The 20,299-nt window shown below is 36.8% G+C and overlaps 1 protein-coding gene across 4 annotated transcripts in view; it reads left to right on the forward strand.

Moving 5' to 3' along the window:
* Window positions 1-20,299, forward strand: part of DOCK4 (dedicator of cytokinesis 4) — a 267,634-nt gene that overhangs the window by 83,257 nt on the left and 164,078 nt on the right. For all 4 annotated transcript variants that reach the window (XM_068933119.1, XM_068933107.1, XM_068933099.1 and 1 more), the window contains exons 2-6: window positions 7,219-7,302; window positions 8,301-8,341; window positions 10,679-10,734; window positions 12,620-12,716; window positions 18,748-18,896. In XM_068933119.1, coding sequence (XP_068789220.1) covers window positions 7,219-7,302; window positions 8,301-8,341; window positions 10,679-10,734; window positions 12,620-12,716; window positions 18,748-18,896 — 427 coding nt within the window. The remainder of the gene's footprint in view (window positions 1-7,218; window positions 7,303-8,300; window positions 8,342-10,678; window positions 10,735-12,619; window positions 12,717-18,747; window positions 18,897-20,299) is intronic.

Below are 20,299 nucleotides of genomic sequence, written 5' to 3' on the forward strand. Positions count from 1 at the left end.
CTAATGCAAATAAAAAATTGCTCTCAGCAGGGACAAAATGTGGACACAATTAAGAGGCAGTAGGAATACAAGAAATGGAAAGGGCATGACTAATTACTTGATAGGATAAGAACCGCAATTAGTGAAATCCAGTACCTGTAAGGATAGGGACCCTGGTGGTACAAGCTGAATTATTCCATTTTTGATGTTCTAGCCTGGCAGCCGTTCTCAGCAGCAAATGGGTGCCCCAGAAAGCTATCACTTGTCTTGTTAGTGCTGAAATAGTGCTTGTCAACTAGGGTACCTGGAGGAAAGAGGTGACAAAAATTTTGCAAATGTTAGAGGAACTGATCGAACTATCTATCATCAACCAGGTGGTTAAGCTGAGATGCAGGATGAAGAAAGCTTGACAAATGTTCAGGCAGGTACACTGAGCTGATTATTAGAATAATCTTGTATTTCTTTGGCAGAGTTCTAATCAGAAATTTGATAGTGATAACCATGCTGAATTCACATATTAAGAGGAGATCAAGAGGGAGTGCTTTTTGCCACAGCTGTCTGTTTTTTGTGTATTCCAGATCTAGTATTTACCTTGTCCGTATAGGTAGGCTGGTACTATTAGCATTAGGTGTTTCGAATGGGTTTTTTTTGGTTATTTTTGCAAACAAGTAGAGAACAGATGTATGAAAAAGTTCATGATTCTACTCGCATAGTACTGTCATAGCTTGGCCATTGATGCACACTTTTTCAATACTTTTTGAAGTGCGTTGAGGTGTTTTCAGGAATAGCAGTTCAGTCAATCTTCTTATTAGAAAAACACCAGGCGGGGACTCCTCTTAAGATCATTTGAATACTGAAGTTACTTTAACAAGTAAAGTTAGGTAGGAAGTGTTTGCAGATCAAGTTCCTATTTTTTAGAGTGTCCTGAACTGGTTTTAACTATGCTGTTAAGGATACAGGGGTATTTGCAAAATGTAATTTTGCCATTCCTATAAAAGGGCATAAAAAGTCTGGCAAAGCTTCATTAATTTTGATTATTTTGAGAAGGTGAGTAGACCAGGCAGCTTTCTTGGGCCTTGCGCATCTTGCATGGGAATGTCCCTCTGGTCCTTGTCGCTTGGCAAGGTGGAGGGGGAGCTGCACAAGTCTGCAGGCTCCACAGCCTGCAGGTCTCCAGTATGTGTGTTCCTTAGGAGCAGCGCTCAGCATGTTCAGAAGCCACATGTGGCTTAGGAATCCTGGGCTGTCATCTTCTGAGCTGTGTGTTGGACCCTTTTAATTGTGGTTTACGTATTATAGGTGAGGGAACTCACATTCTTTTATTTCAGTATAAATTTGGGGGTATTTATTCTCAGTGATCTGTAAGAGATTTAAAGATCACTTCTGTTATTGGCGCTAACATTATTATAGATTGTGTCTATTGAAAGGACATTAGATTGTTGATTAGATTTTTTTTTTTTCCTTTCCAGTCTTCTGTCACTGTTTTCATTAGCTTATTTTCAGTTAGCAGCAAGTCTCCCAGGGTAGGTAGCACAACGCATTACTGAACAGATGACTGAATTAACTCATGCATTGGGAGCATGACCTATAGCTATACTATCATGCCACTGCATCCAGATCAATTTGTATGCAGGCAAAGATTAGCATGTGTGAAGGCTCTGTACAGTAAACTTTGGCCATCCTGTGTTAGCAAAGTTGTATGCCGATGTGTGTTTTTGCCTCTAAAAATTCTGCCTGTTTAGAAACCTAAAGAGACTGATGACCTATCTTCAGCTTCTTTTGAGGAGAAAGAGCTTCATCCTGCAACACGTACCGCTGAGCAGTATTTTGCAGAACGGTGCAAAGAGGCTGGCTAGGGAATGCTTATTCACGGTTTCCTACAAGAACACTTGGGACATAAAATGAAATTTCAAGTATCAGGTATAAAATAAAAGGAAGACTTCCTCCCCTACCATGAAGCACAATTAAACTGGGAAACTCATTGCAATGGGATTTTATGGAAACCCCCATTAAGATGGGTTCAAAGCCTGGTTAGACAAATTTGTAGAAGAAATTACTTGCAAGCGGCCAATAGCTTCAAAATTTTACAGAGAGAATCCTGCGTAGCATCACTGGTCTGGGTTTGGGGTGTGTGCTTTATGAGCTGTTAGGATGTTGTGCTCTTTCAAAGTAGTGTTGCATTTTCTGCAGCTGTTTGCAGTGCCAGATGTCTGTTGTATTTATTATCCATGAGCGCATATCAAAGAGTAGTTTATTTTACATTTCTGCAATATTAAACCATTGAATCAGAGGCTTCCTCAAAGCTAATACATGTACATCTTTACTCATCAATCAAGGAACAACTGCATAAAAACAAGCTCAATTTTCCATCATAAACAAAATATGCAACAGTGAATGAATACTTCAACTAAACCCAAAGCTGTCTTTTTATTGCTAGCGGTCCCCTGATTTCAGCTTTTCTGATCATTTTTTCCAGCTACTGAGTAGAAAAGAGACTCCTTGAAATGGTAAAACTGTAAGAGTTCTGGTGAAAGAATAGCAGAGTAAAAACTTTAAAAATTGCTTTTGCCACACAGCGGACCAGATTTCAATTCAATTATAGCAGATAATATCTGGAATCAATAACAGCTTCTGGTCATTTGTCAGGAGGAAAGGAACAACAGTGTCTGCCTCATTAGTTCTCATGTGCACATCTCCAGCTATTTCAGGCATAAAAAATTTAAGAATATAACCATCTTGTTCCCTGTCAAAACTAGTGCCTCTGACAGTGTTCCCATCCTCGAAAGTAGTTATTTGCCAGTGTGTTTTTACCACATTTCTAAGTATTTAATATGCTGTCTCTGATATTGGGGACTTCATGTCTTAGGGCGCTGAATTGGAGTCTACCATTAAGCATCCACTATATGGCCAAGTAATTATAAAAGCTATTTACATTTTTCAACCTGTTCCCTCTCCTTTTTTTTTTTCCCCTCCTCTCTCCTGCTTCAGTTTAGGGATTATTTTTCATAATGTGAAACCCAAACTTGCTATTGTAGTACAAATGCTCATCTTTAGGGTGGTGGTAGTTGCTGCAGATGCTGCCTCTACTGCTATTGATTCCTTTATGTGCCCATGTCCAGCTGTTCAGTCAGGACCTGCTTTTTTGTAGTGTTTAGTTAGTTCTTCATGCTAAAGTTAATTTAAACTCATAACAGGCAGGCATCAGGAGCACCATGTTGCATTGCACCCTTTTGGGGGGGAGGGGGGATATTTCATTCTGTAAACAAAAGGCCAAGCTAGATAGGAAACACAGCATATTTTTGATGAGTCTCAAATGCTTCTTTGTAACACTTACTCGCAAGTTAGATTTTAAAGTATTACTTGCAATTAGGAAAAAAATTTATTTTGTTTTTTTCATAACAATAATGTTGTAAGTGCTCTAGAAAAGCAATAAGTGAAAAAAGTGAACATGGTGTGTATTTGATGCATGTGACATGTGTATACACATGGATATAAAAGTATATATACATGTGTCTAAATGTACTTCTAGTTCTCTGGGTATGGTACATATGTACTGCTCTCTGAAGTTAGGTCAAGGACACTTTAAGCCACAGTCATTGCAAAGTGACTAATTATATACTTGCTGCCAGCATAAGAAAGATCCTAATGAGCATCTACAAAGTGTTGCAGAGCTGTGTGGCCATTGGATGAAAGGGAAGGCAGTTCAGTACATCAAATCTGTATCGCAGCTTGGTCGCAAATCCTGTCTCCCAGCTGAATCACTGAGCTCCTGGATCTTCTCCATTACAACTGAAACTGGCTCTTTCTGCAACTTCATTATTATCTTCCCGCTAGTCTACTTCAGTTTATGTACTACAGATAGGAAACTAAAAAGAATAGCAACCTTCTCTCTTGGTCCCAATCCTGTAACGTAACTTGAGGGATTTAGTAGAAAATTTGCAGAATGAACATTTAATCTGCAAATATACATGTAGTGAGTTGGTTTTAATACGTGTAGTCATTCCTCTGTGAATTCCTGTGCCTTGCTCTAAATTCTCTGCTGCTCTGCAGTGCACTTTTCCTCTTTTCAGAGGCGTTGCTAACGAACGGGGGCTGCCTGTATTGAATCTGACCTGGGGGGCGAGACCTCTCCAAGACGCCTGCCAGAATTTTGTGAGCAGATCCAGTGAATGTACTGCCTTAATAGTGCAGGTGATGCCCTCATTTCTCTCTCTTTCTTTTCCCTCATACTCTGCAGGTTATCCTTTCAGAAGATATTTCAAGGTTTTTTTTCCCCTACATGTGCTCTGAAACGGATTGTAGCTATTTTCTACTGTGTCGGAATTCATTTTTTCTGTCCTAAAATGTTTTTAATGCTGAAACTTCTCGTTGAAAAAAATAATAAAAAAAAGATTTTTATAGCAGATCTAATAACCAAGTAATAGAAATTGAGTGTCACAGCAAAGTCAGATCATAACAGTGTGACAGGATATTTTGGCTCATAAGGAAAAAATTGTTGGCACTCTTTTTATTGCATGGAGTTTAAAAATCAAACTTCTCACAAGCGTAGCATACAAGGGCTTGTCTGGGTTTTGCGTGCTAGTTCCATTAATTCTTTCATTATATTTCATTAGCTGTAAGGATATAGGGTGCTATTTTGACAGATTCCATATTTTACTTTTCTTCTTGCAAACCAGCAAGGTGATGAGAATGACACCTGTCATTCCAGTGCTGCAAATACAATTTAAGAGAATTTAGGTACAGATCATACTGATATTCAGATTCTTTGGTATTTTTTAGAAAAATCTGTTAATTTTAGTTAATAAATTATTTTCATTTTGCATCTTTGCATAAGAATTAATTGGAAAATGCTCATTTTTCAACTCTTAGACAAATTCTTTCAGTCTAAAAATAGTAGCTGTCTCGTAACTAACCGTCTTAGAAATAATGGCGTATTTAGTGGTGGTGGAACTGGAGTAGCTGTTTTCATTTCAGTATGCTTTTCTTAGGGTATTTTATTTCCATATATAAATGCCTTGGAGAGTAGGAGGAGCTCCAAACTGAATAAAGACTGATTCAGTACACGTCTTGAGAAAAAAAAAAATTAAATAAAGCTCTATAATGCTGCAAATTCAGCTCATGTGTTGTATCAGACTCTCTGGGATTGACCAAGCACATAATCTCACAGGTTTTTTGCAAAGGGAGAAACAAACACCGTGGGATGGCAACTCAGTGATTTTTGAAGCCTTCAGGTTCAGAAGAGAGATTTGGCAAAAATATATGTTCTTGTTTTTAAAAATAAGAGATAATGTTTTGTCTCCAGAAGTCCCATGGAGCATAAAGTTTGGCCTTACAAGAAAGTGGGCGGCAATGCTGCTTGGGGGACGTGAAACTTTTTAGGAGATCTGCCTGTGTGCAGTTCAGCAAAGTCCAGTAAAAACTGTGGGTATATTTGAGGACAAGATTTGGTTCATGTTTTTAAATACTTATTTTTTATGCAGGGGAAGCAGAATTTTTTAAAATTATTGTTCGTTTTACAGCTGAATTTGTCCGTGTTGATGGTATTAAAAAAATAAAAAAGCCTGTCGAACAGCTTGAGGGGAGAGAAAGATTTTTTGAATAGTCCTTGTTTCCCCAGAAACCTAAGATCTGTGCACTTGTGGTGGCAGATTTGTATAGTTCTCATTATTTACACTTCTTGCTGAAACAAATTTCATACTACATTTCAAAATTGCTGAAACATCACAGTCCCGGCGGTTTCCTTGAGCTGCTGCATGCTCTAGTATAAAACGCCTCCTGTTCCTCTCCTCTTGTAATCTAGAACTTTCTGGTGAAGATTCACAAACAAATTTTAAGTTTGCGTGGTTGCTGACAGCTAAGCACTCCCGAAGCTCTTCCAGAAGAGCGTGACGAGGGCAGGAGGGTGGCTGGCCCCTTAGGTCGTGCTTGAACGCACTCACGGCCTGCGCGGGGGAAAGCCTGCAGACGAGAGCTGCTGGAATGGGTGTTAAATGAGCAGCTGTGACTCAAAATATTTCAGTCCCTTTGGAAGTGTAGTCACTTTACAGGTACATCTGCACCCATGTGGTTTCCCTTTTGCTTTTTGTGTGGGAAGATTTGTTCTCTTGCTGCTGAGTGGGTTTTCCCTTCCCTGTGAGACTTCTGTTTTCTTTTCACATCTAGATTGGTCGATATTGGATAGGAGCAAGACTATGGCTTGGCAACTAAGCAATTTTCTACTTCATGTCCTGCTGACATTGGCACAATGCAGTTTTCCTCTTCATCTTCAAAGTTAAGCTCCAAAATAATACTACAATGCAGAGAATCAAATCACTGCTGCTTTGTATCATGGCCTGGCCTGAATCAGATAATATTTTAATTCAGGATTTCAAATACAACGGTTACAGGATCGATTTATTTGAATTGGCATCTAATTGTGCCCCTCCCCATGCTTTCAGAAATGGGCATTTTGAGTGGCTCTTGAGTATTTTGTTTCTAAGTCAGCTAGCTATTCTTTTAACACTAAGAAAATAAGGCTTCAGCCTTGACCGTTCAAAGCGTTTGGGAGCAGCGCGGTGGGTGTTTTGCTTGAGGTAGGTTTTATCTCCAGTGGGAAGAGCCTTTCCCTAGCTCTCGGCATTCGCTGCCCTCCTGACCTGAGCTTGACTGGCTTTTCGGGTCAGCGAGATGGTGGGTGAGCGTCAGGGCGTACTTTAGCGACTCCCAATGTAGTGTGCTTTACTGTTGACCCGCCGCTAGCCATTTCCGCCCATTTGGGATTAGCTGGAGATTATCTGGGTCTGTAGCATCCATTAAGGTGACGTGAAATGGGTTCTTTCCTTTTCGCTGCATGTCAGTGGTATGGAGGGCAACACAGTACCGGCACTTTCAGTTTGCGGACTTCTGGGGCCTAAAATATGTATTAGTCTGAACATCTGGACTAAAACAGTTTCTGTCCCTCCGGGTAGCTATGACTGGCTAACACTACTCTCCAGTACAAGCTCTCCATACGTGCATAGTAGGTTAGTAAGTGGTTTAAGTAAGTCCTGTATTTTTAATATTCTATATTTTAATATCTTGTATTCTTAATATTCTAAAAGTACCTTAATCTGTGGCTTTTTTTACAGCTTGTTAAGTTTCAGTCAGCCTGTCTGTTCTAACATTTAATTTCCCCTGTTAATATACTATTTTTAATAACAAGAGGATTCCTGATTCATATTTTAAAGGTGTAATTAATTGAAACCTATTATCCCTTTTTAGTAATATCTGGTTTTCGAGGAACAGTCCCACATGGTCTGTCGCTGGAGATTGGAGACACTGTTCAAATATTAGAGAAATGTGATGGTAAGTTCACAAGTTGGAATTCTAGCCGTAATGAAGTATTATATACTGTTAATTTGAGCCCCATTAAGCCCCTGCTCACTTATTTTTTAAATGAATACATTTTTTACCAGTCAATAATAGAACACATTCCAGCTTCTTTTTTTTTTTTGCAATTCCAGGGAAGTCTACTACCTGTGATACACTTTTGGCAATTCACCTTTTTTATTTGGTCTTTCTCTTTAATAAACATCCACAGAGTTAAAACAGCAAGGAATTCTCACTGGGATTGTTCCTCTTTCATCGTATATCCCAGGGAAGCCTAACTGCCGTCAGGAGGCTTTTAAGTTAATGCAAAGTCACAAGTTTAAATCCTACAGCAGTGTAAAAAAGCTCCTCTGCCTCTATTCTGAGGTAGAGAACACTAATATGACTTTAGGAAATGTCCATTCCTAGATTAAAGGAAATAAAGCCTCACTTCTTTCATAAGCCGTTTCTTTAATACATTACCTGAGGTTTGTCTGTCAATAAGACTTTTTTTGATCATTTAAGATGATATGGGTATTTTTTGTTTGTTTAACATCAGGATGCTTCTTATAAAAATGTTTTCTTACAAAAGGCATGGGATCTGGTGTTTTGAATCAGGTATATTATGAGTTTTGTGTAGTAGTGTGGCTGATAAATCATGAAGTCCAAAACTGACTTGTGAGCACTTAGAGGGAATATGAAACCATTTTCCCTTTTATCAGATGTGGTGTCCAGTGCAAAATATAACTGACTGGCACTGTTAGAAACATTTGGGGATGCAGGGTTAAAGAGCAATTCCTGAGAATAACTATGAATATGAACTAGTTTAAAAACAAACAAGCAAACCTTTCATTGTGTGGTAAGTCCTTTAAATGACTGCAGTCTGACAGAACTGTGTAAAAGGCTTATCTGTCCGAAAGGGAAAGTTGAAGTCTGTGTTTGACATGTGGAAATGATTCACATTCTTTAAAAAACAAAATATTTTTTCTTCACAGGATGGTACAGAGGATTTGCCTTAAAAAACCCCAATGCTAAGGTAAGAGTCAATTGCAGTTTTACGTTCTTTGGCAAAAAATTATGCGTTTAATTGTTAAAATGTTTATAGTCCCCAGGTAAGTGTATGATATGTATACCTAAAAGAAGAGTAGAGCTTAGCATAGGCATGGTTGATGTTGCTTGAATTAGTTGTGGGTATGGTTTACTTTTCTGAAGTCCTCCAAAGTATTAGGATGATACTCTTTGTAATGGTGGAGTTCTGGTAAATTATCTTTTGTTTCTGATTTTTAGTTTGTTGACTCAGAGGAAGCAAAATTAAAGCAAAATGGCTGCTGAGAATGCATGTTATGAATAGTGTTGGATAAGTTGTTTGGAGTGTGGCTTTTTCCTAGATCTTATGTATTAATTTTAGGACAGCCAGTGGAGACAGCTAGCATAGGAGTCATACGCATTGGTTAAATAAAATGTATGTATTTCCATGTAAAATATGCAGTTCATTTCATTTCTACTTGTTGTGAAGTCCTATTTCCCATAGTATTGCTAATAGTACTGACATCAGTGATTTTTTTTTGCTGCATTGGTACATGAAATAGTTTGAAATTCATTTATTTTTTCCAGATTTTGTCCATCTTGCACCTGTTTAACCTCCTGCTGACTTGTGTCTGTGACTGTAAAGATTGCCCTTTATATGTGGAAAACCATTTCAAGAACTTTTTTTGTTCCTCAATCTTGAACAGAGCTTTTGTTTTATTAAAGTCATTGACGAAAAATAGTAAATCACCTGTTGCTCCTTCAGCCCACATCTGTCCAAGCCTCTTTAGCTCCAAAATAGGTCAAATATGGGATAATTTCAAAAGTTTCTAGAGGCTCATATCATAAAGCTGTTGACCTTTTGTGCCTAGGCCTGCAGTCTCTGCTTGTATACAAATTTCCTTTGCTTTCTGTGGAAGAGAGAAGTGAACAATACATTTAGTCCCAGAGTCTAACCACGTTTACTACTTTGTCCTTGTTTATATTCTTTTAATTTCATTCATAAGACATAAGCATAAGTTGAGATTTGTTGTTACATCTTCTGTCTTTTATTGCGATTCTCACCACATGCTTGCTGTCAGTGTTGCTTTGTGGTCTGTCAAATGTGTTGATAGAAGTTATGAATGGGTTTGCTAAAGATGACTTGACGTGTGAAGAAGTAACATGTATATTTTCTACTTTCATAGTCTAAATGAAAACAACTTTCTGAATTGCGTTTTGAAAAGGAGTGTCTCCCAAAGGGAAGTAATGAGAGAACCTTGCAACTCAGTTTAATGGTATTGTTCTGTCAAGAGTCTTCCCTTGTTATTCTGCAAGCTTTGACTCTTGAAGAAAATTACCTATGGCAGCTGCCCAACAATAGCTGTGCATATGCAACCATCCTGTTTTCTGGGACATCACTACAAATGTAAGGTTGCGCATCTTACTGTCCTGGAGAGATGCTCTCCGGAACTATTTCACATTACTAAAGAGCAGAGGGACTCACGTGGGCAGTTACTGTCACATAGCAGACATGCTTATTTGTCAAAAGTCTGACATATGTTTGTGTTGTAGGACAATGGTGCACCATCACAGATGAAAGCTATATGCACCTGTGCACATTATAGACGAGAACATGTATGTGTTTTTCTCCACTGCATTAGGTAATAGGGGTAGCGTGTTCTTCAGAAATTATGTTCTGAGCAAGAAGTTTAAAACTGAATTATTTCTTTTTGCTTATTGTTCTGATTTATGGAAGTGAGTGGGCTGTAAGAACAGTATAACTGTTTTAGCAGTGCTATCCATGCAAAATAACAGTGGAGAGTCCCTAAACAATTAAAGGACTTCTTCTGTCGGGACACTAAAACTCTTTGATAGGTACTCAGATTAGAAGCATCTACCACACCTTTCCCATGTACTGCAGGCCACAGTAGTTCCCAAATAAAACTAGAAGTACTTTATTTTGAAAATCCATATCTGAAGATACTATTTAAGATTCTGTTGGTAAGAAGTTGCTCCCCAAAATTACTCAGCATCTTGTCAAGGTAGGAAGAATTGATTAAAGCATCTAGTGTAAGAGTTACCAAGCAATCTTGCGGATGTTCCACATATTTAGCTTCTAATTTTCCGAAATATTGAAGCAATAGAAATTTTGAATGTTACATTTTAGTTGCTTTTGGATCTATACTGAGTGTACATCACATTGTCTTTTTTTGTATGTGTTTATTGGTAATTCTGTTTGGAGGACTTTTAATTCAGGACATGGTATCTTATACCTTAAGGAGTACTTGAAACTAAGATTCTTCTCCAGACTCGTGTAGGCAGAAGGTTTTTTTGTTTTTAGTTACTAAACTATTTTGTTTTTCAGGGTATATTTCCATCCAGCTACGTTCACTTGAAAAATGCATGTGTTAAGAACAAAGGGTAGGTAAAATATTCTGAGTTCAGATATTTAAAGGTGGTCAGTAATTTGTACCAAATATCTTTTGCATATAAGGTGAAGAAGAGATGATTTTCATTATGCTGTCTTGAGCTTACTGCTATAAGATGCGAAATGATTGTCCTTAACTAACCGAATACCCTTGCTTGGTCATAAAATTGGAATCACATATTCTAAAAAGACATGGAGAACAATTGAGATCAGTCTGTATTGTCTAGAGTAAAGAGAAAACAATTGCATGTTTTTGCTTACCGTTGTTTTATTTATAAAAGGTATTATCTTATTTAAAAAGCTATTCTATGCAGGTACTTGATATTAACCTGCTGTTTGGGTTTAGTCATTTTTCTTTAAGGAGACCAGCTATGCCATGGCAGACAAACTGACATTTTACAAAAAATTGCTAAAATAACATAACAAGACAATAGCAAAATACTTCTCCAAAGCAATAAATGAATAGAGGTGTTTCCTTATTTCTTCAGGTGACAAAGAACCAATATTTATTTTTGGATGAGTAGTGAATCTATTTTCACTTTAAGAAGAGTTAACAAAAGTGGAACAATTAGTTAAAATTAATTTAAAAATTATTTTGAAATTAAACTGTTCTGAATAAAAGAAACATTGGTTTTTTTAAAGACGTGATACCTACCTTGTCATATCCTATTTAAAAGATTTTATTTATCAGTGTTCTTAGTTCAGCACAGTTTTTTCCAAAGTTTTACATAATTTGGAAGTGTTTAAATTATATCCTTTATTTGGATGTGTTAATCAGAGAACTGATAGAGAATGAGGTTTGAAACCTCTTGAAGTGAAAACGTTTATTATCAAACAAAAAAAAAGGTAGATAACCTTTGTTTTGGGGGGATAAATGGATGACTAAGAAGGTCCAGGTTTCATGACTGGCAAAAAAGAACCATAACACTTGTCATCATATGAAGAATAAAATCTCATCCACACAGGTAGAAATGTCTCTGCATTACTTGCTGAATGATCTGTTGTTTGCTGTGGAGTTAAATCCACAAGTGATTTATATCATGCTCTAAGATCCTTTCTCTTTTGGAAGTGGCTGTAGATTAAAACAAAAAAAAAAAACCCTGAAGGGTCAATGAGATAAAATTGTAAGCTATCACAATAAAACAAAGCTTAACGAGGGAATAATTTTTGTTAGCAGACACCATGACAATACTTGCAAGGTGTTCAGTTGCTTTGTTACCTCTATTTTCCTTAGTCTGTTTCCTATTCAGGCCAAGTGCCCTCTCACATTCTTGTGTTGACTTATAAAAGAGAAGTGATATTGTTCATCATGAGAAACGTAATCCAGGCATGAGCTGAGACCTTTGAAATGTACTGCATGTGAGAACAAAATGATGGTGAAGGTGGTAGGTAAAGTGACTCTGATCTTCACCAAGCCAACACAGACTTTCTTGGCCAGCATCAAGTAGTCAAGAACTCAAACTATACAAGTTCTCTCGTGAGTTTTTATGTTCTCCTTCACTTGAACGAATGCTATCTCCTGTCTCATTCTTATAAACAGAGATATCAAAACAGGTGGCAACACTTACTGGTTTAGAGACTAACCTAAAGTGGCAATATCAAAATCTCTTTGAAAATGTTGGAAATGACTGACCTAAAAGTAGTATGTGACATGTTGATCTCATAGTACAAGAAAAAACTCTCCCTGACTTCTCTAGGAGCAGGATTTCACCAAAGGCTTCCATGGTGACTAAATGAAACATACAAATGTATGTCATGGTTTGAAGGAACTCCTTGTAGGTTAATAGGCATTGCTGTTGGTAAGAATAAGACTCTATTTTAGTAGCAATAATGTGGTTTGCAATGGTTATGTAATACATGTTCTTCTGAATGTTACAGACAATTTGAAATGGTTATTCCAACGGAAGATTCTGTTATTACAGAAATGACGTCAACTTTAAGAGACTGGGGAACGATGTGGAAACAACTTTATGTGGCAAGTACCATGAATAATGTTGCTTTGGTTGAATACCAACTGAAAAGACTAGGCTTTGTTATAATATAAATATTTTTCCATTAGGAAGAAAGGGAAAAAAGTACTCTTGAAGATTGTGGGCAGTTTGGGATTTTCTTTTCCTGTTGGATTTAACATTTACATTTTTTTTAAACTCAGTATTTGTGTATTTCTGCTCACCCTGTCCTAGCCAGTAAATAAGTCAGAAAGGCTTGCCTTGTCATTTTAGTCCAGCTTCGAAAATGGTAAGTTTTTGGAAATGAGACAGCAGGTGTCTGGCTGATACTCTTACGATATCTCTAGAGATACAACTTGTGAGTTGAAAGGGCAAATGGATCTTTTTCACATATGAATGACCAGACTGTACGTGTACACACAGAGAAGAAAAAATTGATTTAGAAAAATTTATTAAGTAGTAGTAAAAAATATAAAATGAAGGCATTTTCAAGCAAGCTGTTCAGACAAGACATTAAAATATCATAGTTGCCCTTAATATAATATGGAAATAAATTGAGAGGAAAATAGGGGAAGACCTTCCAAAGCCTTCCTGTGATTTTGATTTGACTTTGGTTTCTGATGTCAGATCATTTTGATTAGATTAAAAAAATAAGAAAACTACCATTTAGGTAGAAAGTCAAGTAACTACAAGTCTGACTTTGAGCCTTTTATTTCTTTCTAAGACTTTTGTTAAAAAGGGAAAAAAAGTGGAAGGAAGGCAGTTCAGGAGTGAGATAATATAAGATTTTTTTTACCTAGTGTAAATGAATTTTTGAATTGAAACTGCCAGATAGAAGGGATTTGAAGACAATGGAGTTTTTCATTTTTATAAGAGGGAAGAGATGTATGCCTTCCTTGAAGATATCTGCCAAGATAGGAGAGCTTTAATATTTATAGGCTCACTTTACCTTTTCCATGTTCTTTATTAGTAAGGTCAACATTTCTTTTGCTTGAGTCAATTTGTCTTACTGCTTATACTTAAAAGTTAAGAAAGCCCTAGGGCAGTATATAAGGCTTTAACAGCTTCACTTCTTTCTTGAACTAAGAGTATTTGACAACTGTAGGAGTTCAAAGTTGTTCTCCTTCCTTGCTCCCTCGTCCCGCCAAGTAAGACTCTGAAATGCTTTAAAAAGCTGTGATTGCAGGAGTGGTTGCAGTAATCTGCTTATAAGAAGACGTAGAGATTTCAAGTGAAAAAAGGGGTAATTGTGATTATCTAGTCTGACCTTCTACATAACTGAAACCAGAGGATTTCCTGTGTTAGTTTGTGCTTTGTGTGCAGGTGCTCTGCTTCAGTTCAAGTATATCTTCAGAAAAAAAATCTGTTTTGATTTACCTTTTCTAATGATGGACTAAATATCGCTAAGTTGTTCCAATCATTGACTGTTTCTGCTGCTAAAATTTAGCATCTTAGTCAATGAGACTTGTCCAGTGTCGTCATCTAGCCATTGGATCTTAGGATTCCTTTCTTTGCTGAATTGAAGTGTAGGAAATCAGTGTAACAAAGCTCAGTGTTGATATGTTGTGGAAGAGGAAGCTGACTTTATTATATAAAATCTCTAAGCTAGTTGATTTAACTCATACTCATTTTCTCGTAGGTATTATTCACTCATTCATCCACCTACAAAACCAAGATATGTGTCTGTGTTATCTGATCAAGCTCACTTGTATGGGACACATAGGACAAGGGACACCAGCTTTGGAGTCCTCACTGCTGGGGGGGAGGCAGTTTCTTGATTGGCAATGATGAATTGATTTTGGACTGGCCTGTTGTACACTTCAGGAGTGGATTCAGTTTCAAATCTTCTGCCTCATTGCTTTGTCTCACCCCTCAAGAATCTTAAGCAAAGGTCCTGTGTTTCATAGTTCTCTTGTTTTCCTTATCTGGGTATCTTATGGCTCTAGTTCTGTTCTCCATCTTCCTAATGTCTTCAGGTCTTTGTTTCTCCCCTTTGTTTGAATAAAATCACACATATCATGCTCTGTGTCAGTTAATGCATACCTATCCTTGTTCTGTCACTTCTTCTGGTATTGATATATACATTTTTCTGTTTTGTTCATACCAATCTTAGTGTTTCTATGACGAATCCCTACAGAAGGTCCCTCTATGAAACTGTTCCACTTTTAAGATGTTGACAGTCTTAACTTTCTACTTAATTATCTTTAGTGGATTAATCTTCTCAAGATTCACTTGGAAGCACGCTTTCTAGCCTTAATCATTCCTATTTTCTGAACCCATTCTGTGTTTCCTGTAGCATTTCTGGACTATGACCTGGATATAGTATTCCACTAGCAGCAGGGTGAGCAACAAACACAGAGCAGCTATAAGCAACTATTCTTCTTTTCTCAAAAAATAACCATAATGTGTGTTGTTGGTATAAGCCCCGTTTATCACCTATTCTGCTTGCTGTGAAATGTGATCTCTTCTCTTTGTATTTACCTCTCTTAAAATCTTCAGTTAAAGTAAAGATTATATCATATATATATATTTTTTCCCCCAGATATTGATAAAATAGTAAATAGGGTAGGCTAACCTATCTTTGCATGGAGAAAACTATTCGAAACTCAGCCACCTGATCGTTCCACATTTATAATCTTGTCTTGAGTCACCAGTCATCTAAGCAGCTCTTACCCTGTTATAGAAATTATACTGATTTGGGGTTATTCTGGTTTATTAATCTAAATGCTGTGCAGAATCAGTAGTATTTTGGATGCAAACTCCCTGGACATGCTGATTTTGAAGTATCCAACTTCAGTAGCTGCTAGTCCACTTTTCCTTTTGAAGGTTACCATTTGAATGCACATGACTGCTGAACGTTGTTGCCTCTTCTCTGCCACACAGAAACAGTGAATTGAAAGAAATTTCAAGCGATGAAACTTGTAATCCAAACCTGTGTACTGAGTCAGGATTGAATATGCTTGGAGCATCACTGACAGAAGTTTTTCCATCTTCCAGTTGGGTGTTGTCAAAACCTTCCAATACTGTAAAGTCTGATCTTCCAAAGTAGCTTAGTGTATTACGTTGTTATTTTCATGGTTACAGGGTTTTTCTAAAATCTTACCAAAATCACCTTTGTTCTAGATAAATAAGTTTCTGTTTCAGACCACTTTAATAAATTTCTGTTTCCACTTAATAGGGAAAGAAATAACTTGCTATTGCCTTTCAAAAGGATCTGGTAGGTACTGGAAGACTTGCCATTCCTCCCCTCAGCATTCATTTTTCTGAACAAATCCAGTGGTGATAACCTTCCTTCCTGTTCCAGTTGCTCTGCTTTGTACCCTTTCCAGCTTGTTTAATCCTCAGCACTCAGTGCCCAAAGTTGTATGTCAACTGAGGTTTGCCAAGACTGAGTTTAGGGGAATTATTATTATCTTTCACAGGGACTTGACTCTGAAGTGCGTTCCACAGTGAGAAATGTCATCTTTTAGCCTGAATTGCCTTCTTCACTTGTAGTTGATAAATCCGCTGTCACTCTTCTACAGTGTTAGCGCCTATCCCATCTTTTCTTGTTTTGTTTTTGTCCAGTTGAATTCTTCATAACAATAAGCATTCTGTGCTTATCTCTTAGTGCATCTTGCAGACATTTGAATCCAATTTATCAAGGTCATATTGAGCTTATCCTCTAGGCCACAAGGCTAGAAAATTTCATGGGCTTAATTTATGATGAAAGAACCACTGAACAAAACCACCCTACAGCAGATCCCCGAAAAACTTGATGTTAGATATCTTCCTACTGCCACAGTGAGCCTTTGATAACCACTCTTTGATATCTGTTTTCAGCCCTATTTTTTAAACTAATTTATTTTAACTGGTTATTTTAATTATTCATCTTACTTTCTTGGTTGGAGAGACTACAAGACTGTTATTCCTGTAGACATGCACTTAGCAGACATTCCAGTTGGTATGACATGGCCAATGCAGTAGCCATTCAGACCTCCATAGTATTGCTTGGGTGCCTTTTTGAATGACTCTATGTGATTTAGGTGATCAGTATTGGATGCTTGCAATGAAATTTTTTCTTTTTTTTTTTTTTTTGCATATTTATCATCTTCCAAAACATTAAAGAACATTTCACAACCTTTTATGATATTCAAGTCAGAGTATTTTGTTACATTTAGAGTACATCACTACCTTCCTCTTCACCTGCCTGCCTATCCTGAACAAGTGATACGATTCTGTACCACTGATTAGTCTTACCTAAATCGTGTGGAGTGTTTTTTGTATGGATTTTCATGTGGAGTAGTTTTGTTGAATGGCTGAAGCATATCTGAGTATGATTGTTTTATGTACTTAATATTAGTATGCTCACTCATCCTGGAACAAAAAGAACAAAAAGATGATCCCTTTGTGGACAGAACCACATCTATACAGCAGTCACAGTTGTTTGCAGATGCACTCAGCACTTTGACATTCTAGTAGCTCATAAACAAATCTAAAGCTTTGAAAAAATGGATACAGTCAAATACCAAAATGTTGAGTTTAACTGGGATGTTAAAAATTAGCCTCTCTGTCATATTCGGCTGAATAATTTACTTAAGCAATGCTCAATGTCAGATACCGGACAGGAAGATATACCTTAATTTAGTGTTTATTGGGTTGGTGCTTTAAACTATACAAATGAAATCTTCATACAATAGTTTTTTCACGGAAAACTGAAAATATAGGATCAGCCTAGTTCTCCATAACTTTCTTATAAAGTCTTTTCCATTTCTTGCTGCTAATTCAAAGAGTATTTGTATGAGATCTGATCTTGTTTGTTTTTCTTTTACTTGTAAAATTCATATATTCCTATTCTTACTGAAGTGGGGTTTTTTGGCACCTTTTTTTCCTTAACTACTGTTACTATTTGGCATTCCAAATACACTGTGCTTTTTTTCCCCTTGACAGAAAGCCAAAAGGAACAATAAATCAATGCCCGTTTTAGTGAGTTTATGAAGTAAATGAATGTGAAATAACAAAAAAGTAAATAAAGCAAAGTGTTAAAAGCTTCAGAAGAAAAAAGTTATTGACAGAGTAATGATGCTTCTAAATTAATTTTGGCTTTTCATGGCAATTATGAAGGAGAAGTAGCTGAACTTTGATTTTATGCCATTTCTTCATAGGAAGAAGGAAAAGGGAAGAGGAAGGGCTTAGGATTTTTTGACAAGAATAAGCAGAACAAATCTGAATAAGAATATATTTTCAACATTGTGTGATACATCCTTTAATGGAAATTGCATTAACTTCCTCAAGCTAAAGTTTCTTAGCTAAACAATATTAAGTACAAACAGCTAAAGGAGGTGAAGGAAGAGTTAAAAGAACTACGACCATTTCATAGGGCTTATGGGAAATGGTTTATGTCCTTAACTGGTGTATAATTACAGTAGAGTAGGAGGATGAGGTTTAAAAAGCAATCATATTCACATAATTTCTCCTACTTCTCAGTTAGATGAGGCAGAACTGTCCTCTAGAAGACATTTCTGACTGTATGATACCATTTATTTGCAATTAGTGGTGTGTACAGTTATGTCCAAGGAAGCAATCAGTTAAAACTACATTATTTATGCTACGTGGTTAAGAGTTTAAAAGCCTAGAAGGTATTACTTTTTGATCGATCTCCCTACATGTGTGCATTCAAATAGTCTTGAATTACATAATGACATACCCTTTTTTGATGGAACAGCACAGAATGAACATACTCTTAGAATAACACAATACTGAGATGAAACAATTTTTTGTTGTGTCTTTGCCATGTCTATTACATAAATTAGACTGTGTAAAGATACAGCATAAGAAATTGGAGTGAAAGTGAGTGTGGTGCAAACACTTGGAGTGTGATAAGTGCTGAAATGATTGTGTGTATGTGTGTGTGTGTGTGTGTGTAAAGGTTACAGTTTGATGAGAAAAAAAGACCATGACTAAGTGGAATAAGGAATGAGTTTTCCTGATTTCCCTACCATATATGAATTCATTAGCATCATTAGCATTGTCAGCATATTCACTTGATGTAGATGCAATTACCTATTTGTCTCATAGAGAAATGAGGGAGATCTCTTTCACCGACTGTGGCACATAATGAATGAAATCCTAGACTTACGACGGCAGGTTCTTGTTGGCCATCTCACCCACGACCGAATGAAGGATGTGAAGCGACACATCACTGCTCGTCTGGATTGGGGCAATGAGTGAGTAAATATAACAACAGAATAAAATAGTGTAATCTAACTATAATGCGAAAATTTTAGGCTCATGGTAGAGTGTTGAAACAAGGAACAAGTTTCTGACAGCTGTCAGCTTTTCTTTTTTTTTTACAGACTTCCTTTTTTATGTCCAACATATTTTAACAGTGAAAAATGAATGACTATAAAAAAAAAATTTCTTATATGTGTGTGTGTGTGTATACATGTGTATTTTCAAACAGTAGTGATACTATCTGCAAGAGAACTGCTTTGAAAGTTTGCAGCTTCCCATTAAACCACCTTTAAATGTGCACCTGGCCAGATTCTTATATGGCGCATTTTAGCACATTTCTGTTATCTTAACTGAAATTACACTGGCTGACACTAGCTGCTTTTTGATTTGTCTCTTGTGATTCATTTCATACTTCAGCATCTCTAACATACATCTTGCTGTTAGGCTCTGTGCCTTTCTTTTACCTGAATGCGAAGAAGAAGAGCTAACCAAGCAGTATTTGTTAATTTTTGATTAAATACAAAAATAAACAAACAAACCAGATATTTTCATGCCTTTGTTTTTTAAACATCTGCTATTTCAAAAAATGTCACTTCAGTATTACTAAGCACCTAACAGTATGAAGAGTTATAGGGATAAAAAATCAATAGCATAATGTGTGATATTGAAAATTATTTCTAAATCATTTTCCAAATATAGCTCACACTGACCTTGCTACTACCTTGCATAGTTTGGAAGGTCAGTAAGCTCATCTCTATTCCAGGTACACCACACACACAAAAAATAAGCACAGTAGGCTACTCTCTACTCAATATTGCTACTGAAAACAGTGGTACAGATTAACAGTGCCATGGTATTTGCAAGGAGAATGAAAACAGACTTCACCCTCTGCTCCTTGTAGCTGTGACACACCAGGCTCTGGTAATTATTTCTTAAAGAAATGCTATTTCTTTATGACCTGGCTTGGGCATTGCTTGGCAGCTGAGTGGTATGGACAATATGAAGACAAAAGATGCTCATGTATTGGTAACTGGCATGCATACCTTGCTTTTGCTGCTGAGGGCTTTGAGTTTAGAAATATGAGACCAGGTGAAAGAGACTCTGTTGAACTTAATTTTTACTGGTGAATTGTACATAACTTGCTTTGCAGTGCTTCCTAACTAGTAGAAACTTTGACTGACATTTTGGAAGCACGTAAATACATGGACTTGTGCTTAGACTTGATAGTTGTGACTGCAGGTTAATATTCTGTGTTGTGTCTGACAATCTTGTCTTTCTGCTATCCTGTTTATTCTCTTTCCTTTTTTTTTAGTTTTTTTTTTTATTCTTTTCTTAATGTGGAAGCCATGAAGTTTATACAAGGATTGTCATGTAATCTTTTTACAGAAACCTAAGG

The sequence above is a fragment of the Struthio camelus genome, chromosome 1 (genome assembly GCF_040807025.1).
Source record: "Struthio camelus isolate bStrCam1 chromosome 1, bStrCam1.hap1, whole genome shotgun sequence".
Classification (NCBI taxonomy): Eukaryota; Metazoa; Chordata; class Aves; order Struthioniformes; family Struthionidae; genus Struthio; species Struthio camelus.